This window comes from Anguilla rostrata, chromosome 18 (genome assembly GCF_018555375.3).
Source record: "Anguilla rostrata isolate EN2019 chromosome 18, ASM1855537v3, whole genome shotgun sequence".
NCBI classification, from domain to species: Eukaryota; Metazoa; Chordata; class Actinopteri; order Anguilliformes; family Anguillidae; genus Anguilla; species Anguilla rostrata.
In genome coordinates this window covers 9,391,848-9,416,612 of record NC_057950.1, presented here as the reverse complement: position 1 = coordinate 9,416,612, position 24,765 = coordinate 9,391,848, and the positions used below count along the sequence as shown (strand labels likewise).

General features: G+C 45.2%; 1 protein-coding gene and 1 non-coding gene across 7 annotated transcripts; both read right to left on the bottom strand.

The window, feature by feature from the left end:
- Positions 1–860: 860 nt before the first annotated feature.
- Positions 861–24,042, bottom strand: ccar1 (cell division cycle and apoptosis regulator 1). 6 transcript variants are annotated; one of them, XM_064316690.1, is made up of 26 exons: positions 23,777–24,042; positions 22,825–22,981; positions 20,346–20,521; positions 19,945–20,085; positions 19,249–19,281; positions 18,650–18,846; positions 17,892–18,018; positions 17,111–17,185; positions 14,672–14,864; positions 14,317–14,458; positions 13,811–13,966; positions 12,713–12,938; positions 12,226–12,339; positions 11,599–11,765; positions 10,531–10,744; positions 9,406–9,486; positions 8,694–8,882; positions 7,801–7,992; positions 6,790–7,035; positions 6,555–6,717; positions 6,090–6,178; positions 5,518–5,658; positions 5,106–5,226; positions 4,662–4,844; positions 3,745–3,950; positions 861–2,176 (listed from the first exon to the last, which is right to left on the bottom strand). In XM_064316690.1, the coding sequence occupies exons 2-26, from the start codon at positions 22,934–22,936 to the stop codon at positions 2,123–2,125; spliced, it is 3,738 nt and encodes a 1,245-aa protein (XP_064172760.1). In that variant the 5' UTR covers positions 22,937–22,981; positions 23,777–24,042; the 3' UTR covers positions 861–2,122. The 6 variants fall into 6 exon arrangements, with proteins under 6 accessions (XP_064172760.1, XP_064172756.1, XP_064172758.1 ...); XM_064316686.1 differs by having other exon boundaries at positions 17,111–17,224; positions 23,777–24,040; XM_064316688.1 differs by having other exon boundaries at positions 6,555–6,690; positions 17,111–17,224; positions 23,777–24,033.
- LOC135245384 (small nucleolar RNA SNORD98) lies at positions 12,037–12,101 on the bottom strand. Its single transcript, XR_010327215.1, has one exon. It is a non-coding gene; the product is annotated as a small nucleolar RNA SNORD98 (small nucleolar RNA).
- Positions 24,043–24,765: the final 723 nt, after the last annotated feature.

Genomic DNA, 24,765 nt, shown 5'->3' with positions numbered 1-24,765 from the left:
AAGTGTCCCTGTAACACACTGATCTTAGAGCTGAGTCTCTGTAACACACTGATCTCAGAGCTGAGAGTTTCTGTAACGCACTGATCTTAGAGCTGAGAGTCCCTGTAACTTTCATACTAATTATAGTGATATTTTAAGTTCAAATTTTATGGTTTCAGGTTTCTCTTCTTAGGAAGCGTTATGGATGCAATATGAATGGTTTCAGAATTTGTATTTTGGCTCACAGTTAGCATTCAGCTAGGGCTTTAGTTTAATGATGCTACAGGGAAACTTGCTGTTCTGGGAATATTTTTAGTCAGGTCCGTTACTATTGCTCATATTAATTGGGTGAATGCACTTCTGTTTTTCCAATGTTGTGAATATCCCTAGAAAATGGCGTCTGCTTAAATTAATGTTGTGTATTATGGAGGAATTAAAATGGCTTTTTCTAAGAGTTATTCACCCTGTCTCCAGTGTTTCCAAATTTTCATTATACTGCAATAATTTATTTTCTTGAACAGTAGCTTTAATACAAGCAGGACTGTGAAGGCTTTTCTATGTACTGCTGGGTTTATAATGTGTAGTTTATAACAGGACAGGACACAACACCCACGGTCTCAAAGTGTTTATGGGGTAATGGTGCCATTTATTTACCTGACAACTGCTCCCCCTAGTGAACTACAAACTCAAACAATTATGCTTGTGGAAAACAGATGGGTACATGGACGTGAGGGTACAGGCAAATCATTTGGACTGTCAACCCAACCTGTGCTGCTGCAGCTAACCCAAACTGTGCTGCTGCAGTCAACCCAGCCTGTGCTGCTGCAGCTAACCCAACCTGATTGTACCAAAAATACAAAGGGTCTGGAGCAGAGAAAGGCTAAAATGAACCACTTTTATTAGCACAGGACAACCATAGAGTACATTTTAAATAGAAAAATAATATGCATTGTTCTGCTTTGGACTCATGTCTAAATCAGGTCTTTCTTTCCTTTAAGCACACCCCATTCATTGTAATCATTTCCACAGAGAACATCAGGCAGAACCAGAAAGAAACAGTTGCTCTTCAGTCACTTTCAGAACGTTCACGCATGTACGTGGAAACTCAACCGTAACTATAAAACGCTGGCTGCCACTCGTCTTAGTGTAAATATTTAGCCAAACTCGTCAAATTCCCTTTTTATATGAACAAACGGAATAATTCACAAACGGGGCTAGCCCTGTTAAACACAATCTGAAGGCAGAAAAAAACTGTGACTTGTGCGTGTGTGTGTGTGTGTGTGCGCACGCGTGTGTGTTTTTTAAATACGATTTAAAAGGAGTTTTACTCCAGAGTTGGACTGGGGGGAGCTGCATGCAAAGGAAAGCGTGTAAAGCGGGGCGTATGTGTCTTAGCCCAGTCGCAAGAAGGAAAGAAATGCTCCGTTAAAAATGTGTTTATTGATCAGCCAAGTCACTGCAATATAGAGGAACGCTGCCGAACAGCGTCTGGTTTCGTACTGCACTGCTTTCACGCGCGGTTCTTACCAAAGCCTTTTCCTTTTTTTGAAACTCACACCACTTGAAACATAAATAACACACTATTATTGCTAATTAGACCTGGATAAGTACAGCACACACATACTGGCACAAACTATTTGGACAGAGGGATTAGACAGGAAAGCAAAATAAACTGTTTTAAATAGACAACCTTCAAAAATTAATATTAATTGAGCATTATTTTGTAAAAAAAAAAAAAAAAAAAACCTGTCTCCTTTACGAAAGACCGATACATTTCAAATTTCAACAGAACCCTCAAAACACTATTCTAAACAAAATAATGCTTTTAAATATAAACTTAAAATTAAGCCTTATTATTTGAACATATTACAACTGAGATATTTAACCTATTTAATTTTAAACAAGTTATTTTGTCAATGGATTCCTTTCATTTGGATAATATGTAATGTACGAGACCTGAAATCAGTCACTACAATGACCCGACAATCATCCATAAAACTGTATCTGGGCACAAAACAATTAAAAATCAATGATCCAAAATAAAACAAGCATTTGAATGGTTAGTGCTTATGTACAGTTTTATAAGAAAGACCATTTGAGGAGTTAGTGCGTATTTACAGTTTCATAAGATCAGAAAGGCAGCTCATTCAGATCCATTGGCCTGGGATTTTTGGTCACCGTCTTCAGAAGGAACTTCCTGGAAAACAAAATTAATTCCTTCACATATTTTTTTTGTGTGTCTAAATTTTCCGAAGAAGAACTCATTACATAAGTTTAAGAATTGTTTTTCAATTCTTTACTGCATTTTATAGTAACTGGACAACCAGAGCAGAACCTCAGATTTAACTTAACCATTTAAGCCCGCGGGCCACTAAAGTTGCCGAAGTCTCTTTTTCCGCCTGTGAATATTTTTAGGATGACTATAGTTGTTTAAAGCTCTTCCTAAGGTTATCTATGTGCATACCAGTTGTTTTTAATGCATCTACAGCCATCCTAGCTCTATTCACAGACGGAGAAAAAAGTGGTAGGGACTTCGGCAACTTCAGTTGGCCCCGGGGCTTAAATGGGTTAACTGAATAATACGCAATTATGCCTGAGCAAGCTCAGCATTATCAGAGTCACACTTCAATTTCCACAAAAGCCAGAGAGGCAAGCCTCAGCACGTCAGCTGAAGCACACAACGTGGGAAAGTCAGGAGTATATCTGTGAAACTGGCACAATTCATTATTTTTTCTCTCGTCACGTTTAAACATCAGTGATCAAGTTATAACAGCTTGTCTTTCAGAAGACAAAATGTGGCATTGTTCGGTACAGTATTTAATTTGTTTTCTGAACATATCAGACTGCCCTACTTGTCTGATCAGGCATTTCACTTGTCCCAGATAATTGGACATTCAAACGATCCTTAATGCCAATGCTTCATGAAAATGTAATGTACGAGGTCTCAATTACAAAAAAGATAAAATGAGTATTAAATTGATTTTTGCTAGAGGCAAGACTCAGTAAATGTAGTAAGAGTTCAGTGTACTCTATTACATATACTGTATCTGCAGAGAAAAACTATCCCAATCAAGATTCAATTTGCTGAATCTGAAGGTAATTTTCAAAGCTGTGAAAATTTCTTAATAATTTCTTGGTAATTTGAGGTGGTAAAACAGGAAAAGCAGGTCACACCATTAGTGTCGATAAAGCCTTGCGCTATTTAGAAGATTATGAGCAAATGGTTTAATTTTATTGAACTTTCTTTTTCTCTTCCCATTTTAACTGGGCTGAAGGAGAAAATATTCAGGAACAGCGACCTGGGAACAAAACATCTGACGATCTGATGAGATCAAATCTGTCCCACAACCCGCGAGGATTCAGGACTGGATGACATGAGTAAACATGCAGAAGTAACGCATGAGGACATCGCACATTGCTTTAATTTCTCCTCCCTTGGTGCTGACGGTCCTTCGATGCAAAGCTAAAAAAGCAGCAATGCAGTGCTAATAAATGCCCATCCGTTCTCATTTCCGTCAGAAATAAGGTGGATAAAATCAGTGTAATATCAGAGTTTTTTTTCTTTCTTTAGCTCTTTATGCCCAACTATTAAAATTACAATTTTGACTGCACAGGGTCTAATTAATGCCAATCGCACTTTGCCTATATATACATATAGTAAAGCATCGCACCAGACCTACGTGTAAATCCTCTTCAACCCGTGAGAAATTCAATTTTTTATTCAAGTACCACCAGACACAATAACAATCAACAGTCTGTACATACCTTTTGTAAAACACCTTGCAATTCCTTAATCACTCCATTCAGGTTGGTGACCGTTTTGTGCAGCTGATCTTCGAAGGAGCTCTTCGTCTGCTCCGTTGCGCTCAGGTTCCCTTCGGTCTGCGCAAGCCTGGCCTTCACGTCCTCCAGCTCCCGCGTCAGGCTGCGATTGGTCGTTTCCAGGTGCGATATGTGTTTCGCATCCTCATCTGCAAGGGAATCGCATTTGGGCCCGATACAATTAGCCAAAGGGGAAAGGTGCAGTGCCGCTAGTCTTGTCTGGGACAGGGGCATCAACCACAAAGAAGATTTCAACTGTTGATGGGCTGTACCAGCAATTTAAGTTGACTTAATTCTGCACTTTGAGCAAGTAATTGATATTTAAGATAAAATCATCAAGATCCTGCAAATTAAGTAGATGGGAGAATTTGAAAACTGTTTTGGTACATTTTTGAGACAAATACAAAGGAGCAAGAACAAGCAAATCGGCTTTAGTACACTGCAAAAAATAAAAATATATATATAGTTTTATTTTTTATTTTTATTTGGCATTCCCCATCCCACTCGAATTTGGAATGTCAAATTCACAAACTAATCACAATCCTACTCATATATGGCCCCTGCTGCCAGCTCGGGAGAGTGAAGGCAATCCGCCGTTCTTCGCCAAAACAAGAAGCTCTGCCAGCCAGATGCTTCTTTTCACACCTCGCTCGAACAATGAACGCACAATCCCTGATCATATCCCACCCGTATCCCTGAGCAACGCAAAGCCAATTACGCGCCGCTCCTGTGGGGCAGCCAGCCAGTCAGAACTGGCGTGGGGCGGACTCGATCCGAGACTGTGGTGCTCACTCACGCACAGCGAGTGAGCTGCCCGTCCAAGAGGGTAAGAATTACAGCCCGATGTCTTGGCTACGTACCCATTTTAGTGTCCTGTGTCATCAGCTTCTGCTCAATGTCCTCTCTGGACTTCTCGCTCTTCTCCAGTTTCTGCATCATGCTGCTCACGTCCACCATGGCCCCGTTGTACACAATCAGGCTGCCAGACTGGGGCTCGCTGGACTCACGCTTGTACTTGTGAGAAGGCAGCAACGCCGTGTTCCCTGCAACACACCAGCGAAGCTCATAAATTCAAACACCGACAAAACACCCAGTCACATTTCAGAGTACTTTTATCACTAATATTAATAAATTTCAATGAACATAGCAGAATAATTTGGTGCAGACTCTACACCGTTTGACCAGGTTAGTTCATTCCCATTCTGGGATCATTGCCAGACTGAATTCCAAGGCTGGGATCATTCCCTTACTGAACCCTCAGCTTGGGATCATTCCATGACTGAACCTTCAGCTTGTGATCGTACCTAAAAGGCTATCCAGGGAAGCCTCAATGAAAGAGGGGCAGCCTTCGTCTTTTGCTCGGTCGGTCAGTTTCCTGTAGAAGCACGACTCCTTCACAAAGGGTCTATTTAACAATTTCTTGACCTGGAAAAGAAAAAACAAAAAAAAAAACAAAAAAAGATTTGCACTCAGGAGATCCCTCCAGCAGCTGTGAAGTTAGCAGGGTTTCCACTGCAGGGCCAGTCCATGCACTAGAGCTGGGTCTTTCGAGGATTGGCCATCCAGCAGCAAAAAAAATGGAAAAATGCTACACAACTGGGCATGTAGAATTTTTCAATTTTTTTGCACATGAAGTCTATTCAGGCATAAAGGCATGTGTGAAAACCGCGGGCAACCCAGAGAGCTGGTTTAGGATTTGGCGAGCGGCATCCCTACCTGGGCCCGGGACAGGTGCAGGCCCAGAGTATACATGATCTCCTCCACGTCCTTCTCCAGCAGGTATCCACAGTGACTTTGATCAAAGTACACAAAAGCCATCAAGAGGTCTCTGTTGTGTGTGACCATCTGCTTCTTCTCCTGTCACAGACAGAGAAACTTTCACGAGTGTGAAGACACACTAAAACTGAGCAGAACTATACGTATACATTTACTAAACCGAGCGAACATGCGAAAAACTCTGTTCTTATTTCATACAGCATAAACATATTTGAAAACAAACAGAATACTTCATAAACCCTGAAAAAACCTCAGGACAGGTTGAATAAAATAACAGCAGTGACCCACATATTTCCAGTGGAAGAACGCCAAGTAGTTACATTTAGCACTTCATAACATCTGAAGAATTACCAAGCAACTTCGACTGTTTTATTCTGTTTGATAGCAAACTGTTAATGTTTTATTGAATTAAGTTGGAAGTGATGCTATTTTTAATTCTGTGAAGTCAGGAGAAATCCACGTGAGACTCAAGTCTAACGATCGGCAGAAAGAGGGCGCCACCGGTGGCCCACCTTATCTTTTGAAGACCTCTCTTTCGACTTCCTGTCATCTCTCCGATCATCCCGCCTGTCTCTTCCATTAGAGTCTTCATCATCTTTATCTGAAGGAGAGGAAACAAGGTCTACACTGTGGATGTGCACGACTGGATAAAATCAGCACCAATCAGACCACTGCTGTGAAGAATGACTATCCAACCGTGGGGATGCATCACTTGGAAGGCTGACAGAAAAAAAGTTTTGATTAGATCTTAATTGCTTCTGCCCTGATTATTGGTTATTAGCATAAAGTAAAGATTGCAGCTACACAATGGGAAGAAGCTTACTTTGAAATATCAAGCTACTGTGTATGCCTCTGTTTGCCATAAAGAATTTAAATTCTTAAAACTGGTGTATATTAATTGATTGATTTTTAAAGTTACAGTAGCAGTTTGTTTGCTGTTGTGGCACGTGGAAGGTTCCGGAGCCTCAGGCCCGTACCATCATAATCTTCATCATCGGCCTCCTCTGCCTCCATGGGGTCGTACTCCTCCGCGTTCACGTTGCTCCCCTCATCCTCGTTGTCATCCTCATCTTTGGACTCCTCCTTCTTCAGCGTTCTCTCCTTCTCCTCCTCCTGGTGGGCGGGGACATCGACACACTTCTGTCAACCAGGGAGGTCAAAAGCTCCCGCCCTTTTAACTATTCGATCCATCCATCCAAATATTTCACCCACCTTTTTCTCCTCTCTCTCCTCTTTCATTTTCTTCACCGCTGGCTCTCCGTTCTCGTCCTCCTTTTCCTTCTTCACGTCCTTCTTCTCGGCCTCCCTCTTCTCCTCCCTCTTGTCCACCTCTTTCTTGGCCTTGTCCTTCTTGTCCTTCTTGTCGTCCTTGGAGGGCAGGGAGGCCAGCGCTTTGTAGATCCTGAAGCCAAAGTCCCGCTGGAGCATCTCGTTAAAGAGCTCAGCAAACAGAGACACCTGGAAGGCCGAAGACATGGAGACCAGCCGCAGGTTAGCCGCTGACTCGTATGACCTGTCACTAATAACATTCAATAATAAAAGTGAAATTAAAGTACACAAACACGTACAGGGAGATCAAACTTCATAGCACTGCAAGTAGTTTAAGTAGCACGCCACATATATATTGTGTTACTAATGAGGGAACCCTATCTAGTTGGTCACCTTTCTAGAGTACAAGCTTTCATTGCCTAATATGTACATGTTTCAACACTGGAAATAAAAATCTTTCCCATGAAATTGTGGATTTCTCAAGCAATCCAGAAGTGATATTTAATGGCACATTTAGAAGTGGTGTTTAAGGCTTTCCAAACAGTACTTCAGCTTTTCAGCCAACCTCCATCTTTGCCATATTATGAGAATCTCATCCTTTTTTTAATATGAAACTCGTTTACCATATTGTACAGTAGCCACGCTGTTCAGCCAATCCAGTATAGTATATAAGGCTTATCCATAGAAAGTAAAAAATAAAAAAAAAGTTATGTAAGTCGCTCTAGATAAGAGCGTTTGCTAAATGCCTGTAATGTAATATAACGTAATGTGTAACTGTTTAATGTCACTTGCCTTAGTGATAATGATCTTAATGGAGCTAGACTTAAAGGGAGAGGAGTGTTTGCCAGAGTATTTACAGCTCATCTATGGAGATTGTAAGCGCTTATCGGCATTTCCCCGAGTGATAACGAGCCCAACGTGGCTGGATGCAGAGGGAGAGCAGAGACGGCTCACCTCGAAGGAGTGCTCCTTGTTGTCCTCCAGCCGGTAGTCCAGCAGGACGCTGAGGGACATGATGCTGCAGTCGAACTTGCCGTTCTTGGCGGCCCAGTTGGGGTGCACGATGATGGTGGGCTCGTCGGGCAGCACGTAGCGCCGTTCCCGCCGCTGCCGCTCCAGATCCTCCTGCCGCTTCCTCTCCTCCTCCTGACGGGAAATCACGCCATTTTACTCAGCAAAGCTCAGCCCTCTCCTCCTCCTTACGGGAAATCACGCCATTTCACTCAGCGAAGCTCAGCTACACCAGCAGTTTCCTCTGTCTGCCTCAGTCTAAGACTGAGTCAGACCAAAACGAGGGAAATTATCTGCTGATTATATGGAAGTTGGGTGTAAGAATCTAACTTGTTTTGTTTTGTAATATTTCCTTTCCCAAAAAGTGGGTCAACCCCGCTGTGACTCAGCAGGACAGGTGTATCTGCGCAAGAGTGACTCAGCAGGACAAGTGTATCTGCGCAGCTGTGACTCAGCAGGACAGGTGTACCTGCGCAGCTGTGACTCAGCAGGACAGGTGTACCTGCGCAGCTGTGACTCAGCAGGACAGGTGTACCTGCGCAGCTGTGACTCAGCAGGACAGGTGTACCTGCGCAGCTGTGACTCAGCAGGACAGGTGTACCTGTGCAGCTGTGACTCAGCAGGACAGGTGTACCTGCACAGCTGTGACTCAGCAGGACAGGTGTACCTGCGCAGCTGTGACTCAGCAGGACAGGTGTACCTGCGCAGCTGTGACTCAGCAGGACAGGTGCACCTGCGCAGCTGTGACTCAGCAGGACAGGTGTACCTGCGCAGCTGAGATTAGGCAGGACAGGTGTACCTGCGCAGCTGAGATTCGGCAGGGCTGCCCACTCTACCTCTCGGTCCTCCTCGGAGCGGGCCGGCTCCTCCTCCTCCACAGGAGGTGCCTCGGGCTTCTCCGGCTCCTGGGCCTCCTCCACCTGCTCCTCCACCTTCAGCTGCTTGGTGAGGCGGGCGATCAGCTGGGACTTGAGCCCCTTGGAGCTCAGAGTTCGGCTTTCTAGCTCCTTCCGCAGGTCATTCACCTGTAGAGAGCACAGCAGAGCACCCGCTTTACACCTTTACCTGACACAACCTCCACTTCATACCCCATCACTTCCTTTAAGGTTTCTGTGGGTGAGGAGAACATGTTAACATACATACGGTAGGTCAGGGCCGCCCAATACTATCCTGCTGGTTTTCATTTCAACCCTAATTTGGCACACCTGACTCACTAGCAGCTCAAGGAGACCTCTAGCTGTTGGCTGAGGTGTGATGTGTTAGGGATGGAGTGAAAACCTACAGGAGAGTAAATCTCCAGGTGTAGGGTTGGGCAGCCCAGCTTTTGAGAACAAAGCCAAATTCCCATGTCACATTTCATCTTATCTACTCATGTCCCCAATATAAACTTTTCCAACACAATTAAAGCCATAATAATTACCACAAAGTACAAGGGGAAACTATTCAAAGCACAGATATCATAGAGAAAAAGCAGCATAACAGCTCATTTTTGGTGCCGTGGTATTGATTTTTTTTTTTTAATGCAGTCAAAGTTTATCAGTCTCCTACCTTCATTGACTTCGGGTCAAGTTTGGCCCAATGAGTGGGAGTTGTGACCTCCTTTGAATCCTCTTCATCCTTCTCCTCTTCGTCCTGGAGGAAGCAAAGTTAAGAGAAAGAGACAGGGAGAGAGAGAGAGGGCGAGACAAGAAGAGGGTAAACTAACCACTCCCTCTATCAGTGAAACGTGAAACAAAGTAGATCCGTGCAAGTAGAAAGGTCACAGCAAGGTCACAACTGTCTCATTGCCTCCTCCTATTAAGTTCTCGATTGGTTTCTCAAGGTCCACTGCTAGGGTACACGGAAGCTCTCTACCCTTTCACAAAACCAAAATGCCACCCATCAGCCAATCAAAGCCAGTTCTGTGGAACACAAAAAGGTAATCAATGACAGTAGGTCCAAGAGGTGTGTCGGACAGATTCTCTCAAAGCTGGTTTCCAAACTCTGTGTGTGTCAGTGAGAGCCCCTGGGCCTAGCAGTCATTCTCTATCATTATCATTAATCTTATTACTTATAGTAACATTTGGCTGTTCTTCACCCAACCAACTTCCCTGGAAAAATCAAGCGCTTCACAAGAGACTAAGTACAGTCCAATCAGGAGTACCGTACAATAAAACTCGACAGACAAGAGACGGGACTCAGGGAGTTTTGGAGTTCAGTAGATACTGAATTAAAAGGAATCAAAAAGGGAAACAAAATGGGGCTAAAACAAACATATTTACACAACTGGCGCTCCAGGTTCCAGCATACTTTTTAAAAGCTCATTACTACCTTGTGCTTTTACCTTTTTAATCATTTTTTTGGTAATTTGCAGCTGGCATCCCAGCAGTTATTTTTCAAATTAAAAACTGATTTTTGTAGCAAAATAATAGCTACATAAACTTCAATATTATGAACACAGATTGGGTTCCAATGGATGAGCTGGAAACTGTTTTGCCGGTTGAGGCAGTGTGGCGAAGGTACAAGCTAAACTCCTCCCACTGTGTGTGACGCCTGCGTGACGGGGGAAGGGGGGGGTTTGGGAGGAAGTAGGCGGGGTGGGAGTGGCCTGTGTGTTGCGTGCGATAGGTGTGTGCGTGTGTGTTTCCTGTGCCTGTGAGAAGCGGAAATGAGGAGAAAGGGATTAGCGTTCAGTGCCTGTTCTGCATCAGCCTCCTTTCGTTCAGCCAAGAGTTTCTCTGCCAGCTGCTCCTTGAGTCCGCGGGACAGCCCCTCCCACTCTGAGCGGGTAGGAAGACAATGCCAAACATCCGGGAGAAATAAAACCACTGTCTCCACATGAGCGGGGACTGTCCGCCCTTTGTGTGTCTCCTCAGGGCGGTGATAGCGAATCTCTGCAAAGCGATACCTGTCGCAAAGGAAGAGGCGCATTGGAAAGAAAGATCCCGTCAGACATCTCACAAGCCCCACCCACACTCTAACAAGCCCCGCCCACAAAGACCAAAGACCCACCCCTCGACCCATCTCCTCTGGGTGCAGCTTAACATTTGAGCTCCCCGCCCACCTCATCACTGTGACAATAAGCCCCTCCTCACCCACAAAATCTTTTTTATAAACATTTTTTTTTAAAAGGGGGAAAGGGGTCTGCAGATCTCCATGGTAGATTCTCACGGGGAACAGCAGTCAAACATTGTGGAAATGCACAGGCAAAATGCAAAAAATGGTCGAGCAAGGGTACACTCCCTCTCCACCATACAGGGTCACACAGAGTTTCTCCACCTAACAGGGGGTCATACAGTGTGACTGCAAAATGTCTCGTTGAGACACAGAGGGGCTTACAGGCCCAAAGTTGTTAAAATGACACTGAACCAAAGACACAGTAAAAGCAGGTTAAATGTGTAAGATATTTTAAAGTACAGGAAGTAAGAGAGGGGGATACTGGTGCGGCTCCTCCTGGCAGTGGTAGCATCGGTGCATTCAAACGACGGGACTGCAGCACAACATTAGCCAGCAAGACAATAAATAAATAATAAAATAAATAAATGTAATAAATAAATCAAGAGCAAATGAAAGACTGAACCAGGACAAAAAGAAGCATCCAGAATATCGGGAAACGGGATTGGGGAGAGACCCCTGACATGGTTCAGTACTGTCCATATGCACTTAGTTACTGGGCCTAGGGCTGTCCATCAAAAGCTCAAACTTGTGTGAACGAACAAAGCAGAACAAATTTGGAAAGTTTCGGCGGGAACATGCACTTACCACTGCGTGCATAAACTCAGATCAATGCCTGTCAGGGCCTTACAACAACGTATGGCTGTTTTAATGAGCACGGAGGGGTCTTTCTCAGGCTCTGCGCCGTCCAGGGAGGGGGACCAGTGCCCCCCAATGGCCATGGCCTCGTCCTTGCCCCTCATCCCAACAAGGAACTGCAAACACCAAAACACACAGGCAGGCCAATCAGAAACATCCTGCTGCAAGCACAACACAGACAGGCCAATCAGAAACATCCTGCTGCAAGCACAACATACAGACGGGCCAATCAGAAACACCCTGCTGCTTAATATTTTACATCTGGGTGCACTATTCCACTGAGTTGTTTTCGTAGTCAGTTTTAATGTGCAGGCGTATACTACTACTGCTAAGTTGACCAGGTCTCTGATAAGAAGATTTATAAAATGACGAACAGACCGGAGAGCCATCCTCAGTTAGGGTTGTTCCACACGTTGGGTTCAGTAATGGAATAGGATTCTGACATCACAGGCGGCTCTCCACCACAGCGGCTCTCGAGCGCTGTGGAACTAGTCCTTTAATCGTTCATTAAACGGAAGATAACCGCGGCGTAGCGGTTCTGCGGGGGCCTGCCCCTGAGCCAGCAGGCTGTCGCACCTTGATGAGGCGGGCAGGGTGCTGGAATGAGTCTCGCAGCTCCTGTGTGTCTTCGGCCAGGGCGCAGGACTTGTGGTACAGCTCGTCCAGACTCGGGTTGGCCAGCAGCATCACCTGCAGATTCGAGAGGAACCATTAGCGCTGGAGGTATGCAGATAAGCCATATATGGTTACCACAGCATTAAATAAGCTATGTCCAGTTACCATAGCACTGTACAAGTCTGACTGACAAGGTTACCTTAGCACTGTACAAGCCTGAGTGACACGGTTAACTTAGCACTGTACAAGTCTGAGTGACAGTTACCTTAGCACTGTACAAGTCTGAGTGGCACGGTTACCATAGCACTGTACAAGTCTGAGTGACAGTTACCTTAGCACTGTACAAGTCTGAGTGACACGGTTAACTTAGCACTGTACAAATCTGAGTGACAGTTACCTTAGCACTGTACAAGGCTGAGTGGCACGGTTGCCTTAGTGACATGGTTACCTTGGCACTGTAGGTGTGGTTGGCATCCGCCGGGTCCAGAACAGCGGTGTTCTTGACCAGCGAGTCCACCTCCTTGTGCATGATGTGGAAGTTGCAGTAATTGCCGAACTGGAAGGGGCGGTGGAGGGGGAAGGCGTCCACCCAGGTGAACTCCGCGTGGAAGAAGTCGCTGGGGATGTAGAGGCTCTGGTACCGACGCCGCAGCTCCATCATGTCACAGTTGTACCTGCGGAAAGGTGGAGAGGTACGGTCACGCCAGGAAAACAAGCAACCCACTGCCTATGATCAAGATATTCGTACGATGGGAGTCAAGTCTCTGTCTCTGACTGATACAGAAGCACTTTTCTCCTATTGGTATCACGTAAAAAATAAATAAATAAATAAATATATATATATATATATATATATATCCTATCCAGCACTAACCCTAACCCTCTGGCAGGCCCTACCCAGAACTAGTAAGCCAGGAGTACAGGGTTACACACGCACTTTATTCACATTTACACAGTACTGCAACCAACCACTTTGCAATTGTGTCCAATACAGAGCATTGACTGCAGTATTTATGTGCGGAAATAAGTATTCACGTATTTTCATGAACATATCTATAGATAAAATCACCAGATGGAATACAGGACATTATTTGTGTAATACGAAATTTGAAGTCAATACCTGTTAGATGCATGTCTGTATCGAGCATCTCTGCTCAATATACAACCTGTGCTGGCAATGTTGCAGCACTGAAAGAATGTGCACTTTTTCCAGGAGCGTATTGAGAGTAATATTAAAATAAAATAAAATTTCAGGTTTTTCCTGTTACTGCAATTCTTTTTCAATGTTCCTTTCCAAGCTAGAACTACATCACTCCAAATGGGACACAACTGACAAATCTCTCAGAAAAAACGAAAAGAAGCAGACTTAAGTATGATTTCGGCGAAAGCATCATTTCCATGCAGAAAAACAGAAATGAAAAATTCACGCTCCTGTGAGTTTTCTGTGAGATTCAAGCTTCCGTGAGTCTTATATGGACGGCAGGAGATGCCTGCTTATACTAGCAGTGTCTGAGGAGGGGTGCAGGTGCTTTGGGACTCCACCCACCCGTCCAGGGAGAACTTAGAGAACTGCACGGTGTATCGCGGGACCACCCGGCGGGGACGTCTGGGGGATCGGTCCCGACGAGGGGAGCGGTCTCGGGAGCGTTTGCGTGTGGGAGACCGCTCCCTCGACCTCCGCCGCTCCCGCTCTCTTTCGCGGCTGCAGGAGAGAGAAACATGTTTCAACAACAGAAAGAGGAGGCGTGGTTGGCATGGCAACAGGGCGTGCGGTTGGCATGGCAATGAGGGTGTGGATGGGCATGGCGATGGGGGCGTGGTTGGCATGGCGATGGGGGCGTAGTTGGCATGGAGATGGAGGCATGGTCGGTATGCCGATGGGGTGTGGTTGGCATGGCAATGGAGCCGCGGTTGTCATGGCAATAGGGTGTGGTTGGCATGGCAATGGAGGTGTGGTTGGCATGGTGAAGGAGGCGTGGTTGGCATGGCGATGGGGGCGTGGTTGTTCTGGTGATGAGGGCGTGTTTGACATGGCGATGCAGCTGAGCTCACCTGCGGTCGTCCTTCCTGAGGATGAGCTCCGGGCGGTCATTGCGGTTTGGGAAACGGGGAGCGGGTTCCAGCCGACGCACTGGCTGAGGCTGCGGCATCATCCTCACAGGGGGCTGGAGCAAGCCTCCCGAAAACACACACTCTACATACGTGCACACACACGCACGTACATGCACACACACACAGTTTAGACTAATCAACTAACTAAACAACTTCTAAGAAACAGCAGCTTGCAATATTCATTACTAGATATCAATCAAATATTAAACCCCCCAATAAGACCAGAACACCACTTTCATCCTGAGGCCCATTAAAGGGCTTCAGGTGTGATGTCACAGAAGTGGGCGTGACCTACCTTTGGGGGGCGGCTGTGGCAGGAGGGGCTGGGGGGGGTTCTGCAGCAGGGGGGCCAGGGAGGCTGCAGAGAGCTGGGCCTGCAGGAGGGAGGGCGGCGGTCCCTGGGCAGGCATGCTGAAGGTGGTGGGCGGAGGCAGTGACTGCAGCATGGTGGGGGCCGGTTTCATCATGCCGGGGCCTGGGGGCTGGCTCTGAGACAGGGCAGACAGAGAGGGGGGGAGGGGTTACACTCCTCATTAGCACCACTCCACCCTTCTTCAGTCTGAACCAATTTTCTAAGAGTGATTTTTATAAGGTTAGTCCACACTGGGAACGGCTGACATTTGCAGTATCTGTAGCTGGAAGAGAGGGCTAAGGGCACGAACAGCACAGGGAGAGAGAGCACAGAGACAGAGAGAGAGGGCAGGGAGAGAGAGCACAGAGACAGAGAGAGAGGGCAGGGAGAGAGAGCAAAGAGTGAGAGAGGGCAGGGAGAGAGAGCACAGAGACAAAAAGAGAGGGCAGGGAGAGAGAGCACAGGGGGAGAGAGCGCAGAGGGAGAGATCGGCGCAGAGACAGAGAGAGCGCAGGGAAAGAGCGCAGGGAGAAAGCGGCACGCCCACGCACGCCATCGTCTCGTCTGACAGCACTGCAGCCAGAGCTCAGGCACAGAAATGGTCAGGATTAGGGTTAGAGGCCAGATTAGAGCTGTGATGAGAGGGACAATCCAACCACGAACCACTGTGGTGCACTGCAGGGCACAGTCAACAACAGCACGGTCACAGTCCGTACCAGCACAGTCAAATACAGTCAGTCAGTACCACCACAGTCAAATACAGTCAGTACCAGCACAGTCAAATACAGTCAGTACCAGCAGAGTCAAATACAGTCATTGTCAGCACAGTCAAATACAGTCAGTACCAGCACAGTCAAATACAGTCAGTACCAGCAGTCAGATACAGTCAGTCAGTACCAGCACAGTCAAATACAGTCAGTCAATACCAGTATTCAATAAGTCAGTAACAGCACAGTCACATTTCACACTTTCTTAAAGCAGGCCTGTATGTGTATGTATTTCAGAAAGAGAAGCATCCCTAATGAAGCACAGATTTATCAAAGGAGTCTGAATATTTCAATTAAAAACCACGTACAAAAGCAGATTTACTTAAAATGTTGCGTATTTCTGAAACTCTCAAACTCTGAGGGATTTATTTTTCTTCATTATGACAGGAGGAACACTACAAAATCCTCCACCTGATGTGTCACACATCAAAAATAGGTTAACTTACAGGCATTGGGTGTGTAGGTGTAAAACACAATGAGTATGCAAGTGCGAAAGTGTTCCACTTAAAACTAAATGCGTCATGAAAGTACAGCTGTATCACAGAGTCAGACTGACCAGCCCACTGAACAGACACGAAATCGGAAGTAACATACGCAGCTACGCTTCATTAATACCAAGCTCTCTATCGCCGATGCAAACAATGAGCACAAAACTGAACAACACTTTTCATATGAAACACAGTCAGCATTGCATTTTAGCTAAACAGCACAAAAAGGGAAAATCAGGAGTATTTGATGTAAAGAAAAGCTAGAAAGTTCAGAGGACAGAGATATCAGGACACTGAAAAGGATATAGAAAAAGCGTCACTGCAGTCATTTTTTTAAAGCTATGCTTACATGGGATGTTGGCTCAGAATAACTTTGTTGAAACGAGTAACTCAACAAAAAAAAACAAAAAAAAATCCAAGGGGACACACTGGTGATTAACATTTGATTATTGGTTAATTTAAACTAAGGTTTGTCCGCTATAAAATCAGAGCAGCCCATTTAAAAATAACGTGATACAAATTTTTACTAGCATTACAATATAATCAAGATTTTATTGTGTTCTGTAGGACATAAGGGTTCTTCTGTGAACAGAAGCTGTTCTAAATCCTGGTGACAGAACTCAAACAGAACAAGAGACAAGCCAGCGTTAGCGCCCTGGAAGGGTAAGATGGTTTTGTAAGATTTACTAGAGCAAAGATATCACATCCATGAACACAAATGACTCTCAGACTACTGAACCCAAAGAAGAGTAGTTAGTGCAGAGAGCTCGTTCACACCATCCCTTTGCATTTCAACTGCTTTCACTTGGACTCGATTTTTTTGCCCACTGACCCTTTTTTCTTATTTTAAATGTTTTCCTAACATATTCTTTTTCACTCCAAAAAATTTGAAATCCTCAGCTCCTGCGCTGGGGGCAGCAGAGTGCTCCTGAGGGGCAATCGCTTCCGCTAACAGTCAGCTAGCAGCTGTGAAACTTAAAACACGGGTCAAAGCTACAGGAGTCAAGCGGTATGAGATGGGCTGTCTGAGCCATGAGAGAAGAGAGAAAAGGAGGAAGAGCTACAGAGGGATAGAGGGATAGAAGTATGGAGGGATGAGAGATAGGGGGATGGAGAGGGAGGGTTACATTTTGTCTCGAGTCCACCGCGGAGTGCATTTCAGAGTAGCGAGGCAATCCTGCATCAGAGTAAAAGCTCACGAGCTGTGGGGAGACTGGAGGTAAGGGCTGAGGCTGCTGTAGCTACATGGGGATTAAAAGAGGAGTGAAAAACCGTTAACCCACACACACAGCACGCGCGCACACACACACACACAGCATGCACACACACACACACACACACATACAAACACACACAAACAGCATACACACACACTGCTAAGCACAGCATGCACACACACACATACACTCACAAACACAGCATGTGCACACACACATACACTCACAAACACAGCATGCACACACACACACAGCACGCGCACAAACACACACATACAAACACACAAAAACAGCATACACACACACTGCTAAACACAGCATGGGCACACACATACCCTCACAAACACAGCATGCACACACACACACACACACACACACACACACACACACACACATTGCCACAAACAGAGCATGCACACACACACAAACAGTCACAAACACAGCATGGACACACACACACATACACACAAAGTCACAAACACAGCATGCGCGCGCACACACACACACAAACCAAACACACACACTGCCACAAATACAGCATGCACACACACATACACCCACAAACACAGCACACACACACACACACAGTCACACACACACACACACAGTCACACACATAGTCTCACACACACATACACACACACACACACACACACGGCTGTCCCCTCCCTGCTGGACCCGGCCGGCTCACCGACTGCGAGGCCAGCTGAGGCAAGGTCTGAATGCGCTGGGCGTTCCATTTGAAGGGCATGTTGGGATTGTAGACCGCCTCCACCAGAACCCGGTCACCAACCTGGGGCGTCTTCCCCTTCACAGCACTACGAAGACAAGCACAATCACCTCAAATCCGCAACATCTGCACAACTTCAACTGGAAAGAGTTCGCACTGATGTTCAGTTCTCTGGCCTTAATTCAGGCATCAGTTATCTTCCTCATAACACACTTTTGCAGAAAATAGCCAAAATCTGCTTTGCCAAACTGCGATTGGGAAAAAGAAAACTGAATGCTAACTGAATCAAAGCTTTTTTGTAAGATGCCTGTGAGGACTTAAACTGTTTGATGGGAACTGAATTACACTGGAAAAAAAAACTTTTTTATAACAGGACTGTAACTTATTAAAAAACAAACAAATCAACCGTATACTGGTTAGAGTGCCACAACTACAAACATAATGAACAACATACAGATTTAATGACATGTGGTGTGTCAAAACTCAGCACTGAGTTGAACAAACTGGAAAAATCAGAGTGGACATTTCAGACCCTCCCATAGAAACGGATGTTAAAATGTGAGGGTGGCAAAATACTCGTCATCTTGAGTGATCAACAGGGAGCTGACTGCGTCTTTATGGGTTTGTCTCTGCCTTATTTGTACTGATGGTGGCGCTGTCGCCCACTTCCAGAGGTGGAGCAGAAGGGCCGTCCCGCCCCGCCCTGCCCCGCCCCGTACCTGAGCTGGAAGAACACGTCCTCGTCCACGAAGCCGAAGGTGTCGTGCAGCTTGTTGACGACCCCGGTGAAGACGCGCTGCTTCTGGGGCTGCGCCTGCTGCTGGTGGCTGGAGCGGGGGCTGGGGTAGGACACGGTGATCTGGGCCGTCTGCTGCGGGTTCGACAAGCTGAGGCTGGTCGGCAGGGCCACAGGGGGCTGCGAACACGAGGCAATTCACACGGGGAGGGTGTGAGTGAGGAAGAGCTGGGGCTTATTAAGCCAAACCACAGCACACAGCACAGGAGGGAAACACTACCAGTAAACATCCACAAAAAAATATGGACAACGCAGATGGAAGATTAGTTTTCACTATCCGGACATACGGCATAAAGTGCTTTTTATAAATAATTTAAAAGATCTTCCCATATGGCATCTTTAGCTAATGCAGTTGAACAAGTGAGAAGGAGAGCAGATATAGTGCAGTAGGGTTAGTGTTTGCGTTAGGGCTAGTGTTTCGTGCTAGCTTTAGTGTAATGGCTAGTGTTTAGTGTTAGCATTAGGGTTAGTGTGTAGTGTTAGTGTTAGCATTACGATTTGCGTTTAGGGTTTTGCAGTTACCTGTGAAAGCAAGGCCTGCTGTGGCTGTGGCAGCTGAGGAAGAGAAATGGTGTGATGAAGAATCATATTTCAGCTGAAGCAGGTGGGCTGCTCACATTCTGCTATACTACAATAAGCCATCACACTGTCAAATACATCACTAACATCCTGTCTGTGCTTTATGACAATAAACTATTACATTGTAAAATACGTCATTTCCTTGTATCAGTGTCAAAATCCTTTTAAACATTTAGTCTTGGGGGCATGAAATATTCTGAAAGGCAATGGGAATGCAGCTGACAGCACACAGCTGGGGCACTGGCGAAAGTCAATGGGAATTCAGCTAACAGCACACAGCTGGGGCACTGGCGAAAGCCAATGGGAATGCAGCTAACAGCACACAGCTGGGGCACTGGCGAAAGCCAATGGGAATGCAGATTACAGCACACAGCCTGGGCACTGGTGAAAGCACACAGTGTGCTTCACTTTTCTTACCAAAGACCATGTGCTAAATCCCTGGTGGTACGCTGTACTCACAGTCCAATGTCCAACTGCTGTTTATGGTCTTGCTCACAGTCACTGACATCTCACTGGAAGTCTTCATTTGAGTCTCTGATTGGCTGCTGCCCTGACGCATGGGGACTAAGCTTTTATATTTGCTCTTTCAGGGCAGAAGTGCAACAGGCCTGCGTTCCTGTAACTCCCCCATGTAACTACCTGGTGAGGGACATTGTAGAGGGTCTGCTGTGGAGGCGGAGCCTGTGGTGGCTGCGGCGGCTGCTGCTGCTGCTGTTGCTGCTGCTGCTGCTGCTGCTGCTGCTGCTGTTGATACTGCTGCAGGGCGGAGTTGATCTGGGACTGAAATTTCAGAAGGGTTAATACTGCAGCAGAACAGTGCTGCTTGGACATGTCAGACAAGCACATTACTTTACTGAGAGTGTCCGACATCACTACAACGCATGTCGCATCAGTGCATGTTGCATCACTACAGCGCATGTCGCATGACTACAGTGCATGTCGCATCACTACAGCACGTCTGGCATCACTACAGAGCATGTCACGCCACTACAGCGCCTGTCGCATCGCTACAGCCAAGGGGACGTTTCTCAGGAGCTGACCTGTTGCAGGGCAGCGGCTGCGGCGGCTGCTGCTTGCTGCTGCAGAGCTGCGGTCTGCTGGGAGAGCTGGTAGTTGGCGGCTGATTGCGAGTTGAGAGAAGCCGCTGCCAGCGCAGACTGCTGGGAGTACATGGATGGGGAAGCACCCAGGAGAGAGGGCTGCTGCACACCCAAAGCTGGAGAGAGAGAGAGAGAGGAGGGGGGAGAGATGAGAGGAAAAGATAAAGAGAAAGACAGAAGAGACAGAGAGGAGAGAGAAAACAATGCTTAGCACTTTTCCCAATGACATATCTTAACCTTCAGCCGCTGACACACTACAACAAATAATAATAATAATAATAATAATACAGGTATTAACAGTACTTTGCAGATAATACAACCTAAAACATAACAAAAAATAAACACATTAAGCAAAGACATATTAGAGCCATGGAAATAACAACATGAAAACAGGTCACACAATAGAAATGCCAGAAATTACATTAAAATAATAACAAAGAATAAAAATCAAGCTTAAAAATATGAGTTTTTGAAAATAGAGACTGAAGCATATCATTTGGGAGTCTGCACAGAGAAAGCTCTTCTTTCACTGGGGACTAACACACACGGGGCGACATAGCTCAGGAGGTAAGACCGATTGTCTGGCAGTCGGAGGGTTGCCGGTTCAAACCCCGCCCTGGGCGTGTCGAAGTGTCCTTGAGCAAGACACCTAACCCCTAACTGCTCTGGCGAATGAGAGGCATCAATTGTAAAGCGCTTTGGATAAAAGCGCTATATAAATGCAGTCCATTTACCATTTACACACACACAACTTTTATAAAGATCTAAAGATACACTGTGGCAGGTAGGGAGTGTAACTCAGCAATGCATTCAACGGCGAGCACAGTACATCAACGCCAACAAAGTAATACATAAAATCTTTACATTTTATACGAAAAACTCCTGCACCTCCAGTCTAGGCTAAGACTGAAATAATACAGTCCTCTTGTTTTTAATAGTGAATCTGCAGTCTTGCAATGTTCGTAGCATGCCTGTGATACCTTTTTACTCAAAACTCAGCTTTGACTCAAAGATGAAAAGAATGTTCTCGACTATCAGGGAGGACCTGAGATACAAAACTACAAGAATAGGACCTGGCTGTTGCTAAGAACTCAGCAGCAGAACTTCAGTTGGTGAAAACTCCAAGCGCTTACAAAGCAATAAACATTCAAAACATTTTTTTTTAAATGGCAAAACATTCAAGAAAAATAGCTATTTTACTTGGCATTGAGCTTTACAGTGCACGTCTGCATAAAAGGAAAATGAATGCAGTGTTCTCATGCAATTTGGCCAAAAGGGGGCATTTAACAGCGAATAATACTGGCCCCAATATGGATCCTTGCAGAACTACATGGGATTAAAGGAACAGGGAAAGACACATAATACAACTGCCACTGACACTGTCCGTCACAGAGAGAAAAGAACTGAATGACTCAGAAGACGTTCAGCAAGACCCAGCCAAGTTCTTAGGCAATTGAGCAACACTGACTGACCCAATCAACAGCAGGAAATGCAGACCTAAAGTCTAAAAGAAGTAAAAATGAAGCTTCTTTCCCACCAGCACTCATCAACAAGTAATTTGCTCCTTTAGCAAGGGCAGCTTTAGTGTTCCGATCCAGATACTAATTACTTGTAAGAAAGGTTTTTCTTACTCAGCAAAGTTAAAACTACTCATCTAAATATCAGAAGACAAACCTTCAGTGAGAAAATGACACTTAGAAATGTTAGGGTCTATAGTTATGGATAGCAGAGGTATCCAGGTTGGGTTTCTTAATTAAAAGTCGAACCATTGTATGAAGAATGAATGAACAGACCCGCTAATTGAGAGGATATCATATCACACTGTACAGTACCAACCACTTTTTATAGTCACATGGTGCAGATCACAACAAATAAATAAGATGAGGTTGAATGATTCACAGAATACAGTTAGCTTATTAGCAAAGAACACAAACCACTAAGTCGCGCTGGACTACACGCACAGTCCCAACCACCATTTGCAGAAATCGGCTATTTCGTTTAATAAGTGCCATCACGCATTAAAAAAAATACATATAGTCGTCCTTAATCTGACAGAGAAGAGTAAAGGGATTATGGAGTTCTCTCAGCAACATCTCAACCAGGAGTGAGATGTAAGCGCCAGATCCAATTACATCTCATAACACTCGCGGCTTCTCACTGGACACAGCCAACCCCTAGATTCAGTTTCATTTTAGTACATTACGCTTCCAACCTCTGATCTTGACTGAATCTCTGGGAACTACATATAATGATGACACCGTGCCATTTCCAAAATAAGCTATTTTGTCTACATAAGGTATTTATGTCTAAGCGAGTCTAAATTTTAATAACGAAATATAAACGACATTTAACGGAATTGTTAAACATTACAGAGCACGTAGTAAAAAACAGGGATTTTAAAGCCACTAGCCATACTTACAGTGCAAACTGTTCAAGTCGAGCGATTGTCCTGAGTGTCCAGGCTGAGATACCGCGGTGGCTGCGAACTGTGCCGCCCACGGGGGGTTCTTCTGTCCCCCAAACTGAGCCATGGGTCAGGTCTCAGGTTTCTTGGCAGAACAGATCGTGCTGCTTATCTGTTAGAAAGATTAATAACAGACTGCTTCTGGAAAATCACTAACGTTAGAAATGGGCGCATTCAGGAATTAACATTAATTAACTAGTTAGCTAGCAAGGTATATGGTTCAAGGTCTAATTAACTTGTATAAATGCAAACGCTTGCAATGAAGCTAGCGAGTTCTTACACCAAAATAATAAATTTGGCAAAACAAGTTAAACTAGCTAGCTAGTGGGTTATCATTATGACGTTAACTTGTTCGGATAAAGTGTTAAACTAAACTCCAAGCGTAAAATGTAACTCGTTAGCTGCTGTTGGGGGGGATCCCACAACAATAACTACAGGACTTTCAATCGAAAGTAGAGAAGTCTACAAATTTGCCGATAAATCCAAATAAATGCAAATCAAATGTATTGCTAGCGCCCTAGCTCGCAGTTCACGAGTTCGACTATACCTAACCTCTGCTAGCAATATGGTTTAACCGAAACGAGCTAGTTGGTGCTACCAATGTGGATTAGGATGATGACCCATCTAATGCTAGCAATATGGGTTAAAATGAGTTGGCTGGCCACTGCGCCGCCTAAGCGAGGTGTTTTGTTTTCGTGCAAAATGGGATAACCGAGGCTCCAGGCCTTAGTAGCTAGCTAATACTATTTATCATAGGTACATAGCGAGCTGGTTTAAAGCAGCATGATAAAATTATACCTCGGCCGTATTATTTTTCAGCTACAATGCACTCCTGTTGTGTATTATGGAATTCAAGCGCACCTATTCCACAAACAAAAATGACATAATTCATTGCTACTAAGCTTACCCTCGTCTTGTTCATGCACCGGCAGAGACAGATGTACAAACTGGAAAACACCACAGAGCATGCGCTGTCCATGCTCTGCGCACGCGCTGTTTCTCCGGGCTTGCTTATAGTCTGGAAAAATGACCTATTCTCTCAGATATCGGGGCTGTAAATCGTCGCTGTAAATGCACGAAGCGCTGCGTGCGTGCGGTTACACAACAGTATCATTGGACCATCTAGTTATTTTAAACAAATGCGACTAAAAAAAAGCTGATTGTAGCTACACCGTATGCTAAGGACAGAAATCACACATACATGGCTCTGTTCGCTGCGACTACTACATTGCCCTTTCACTCCCTCTCGTGGTACAGCGTCTGTACTGTAGGAGGAAAGGTGGTGAAGACATCGATAGTTCCTCACCCAGAAATATACATAATTGTTTGCTGACCTTGCTTTTCGACATGATTTGTTGATCATATTTTAAATCTACTTCAGAAATGCCATATTTTCATAATTATCTTTTGTAGCTACATTGGGCGTTTCGTCAACATATTCAAGATATTTGCAGCAAACTTACCACGTTACAGAGTTTCCCATCAGAAGCCCCCCCGAAGCCCCAGGTTAAGTACTGTTCCCAAACACAGCTCTCAAAGTGGGATTGCTCAAACCAGCCCATGGCAAGAAGAAAACCAATGGACACTTAAAGAAAAGGATAATTTAAGAAAAATAAGTAAATTGGTAAATGTATTATTAATTAGTATTATAGTTATTTACTGTAATTATATTGCCCCGTCCATCTCATGATAATGAAGAATTTATAATGCAGGCTAAAACTCACCTTCTGTCTATCCTCTCTCAGCTCTCTCTCTTTTCTCTGTCATGCCATCAATGTCACTCATCCCACTAATCTTTACATTGTTGCGATCTATTGCTCACCAGACTCTCCGGGAAGCTCGATGAGCTAGACTCCCTCCTCAGCTCCTTCCCTGAGGATGGCTCCCCGCTAATCC

What these genes read in the sequence shown, in the direction of transcription:
- ccar1 (XM_064316686.1), bottom strand. Translation starts at nt 22,936, where the DNA reads ATGGCTCAGTTTGGGGGACAGAAGAACCCCCCGTGGGCGGCACAGTTC. An exon ending in CTCAGGAAGGACGACCGCAG is followed by an intron (nt 13,967 to 14,316) that starts GTGAGCTCAGCT and finishes TCTCTCCTGCAG; the next exon opens with CCGCGAAAGAGAGCGGGAGC. An exon ending in CTGAGTTTATGCACGCAGTG is followed by an intron (nt 10,745 to 11,598) that starts GTAAGTGCATGT and finishes CCTTTGCGACAG; the next exon opens with GTATCGCTTTGCAGAGATTC.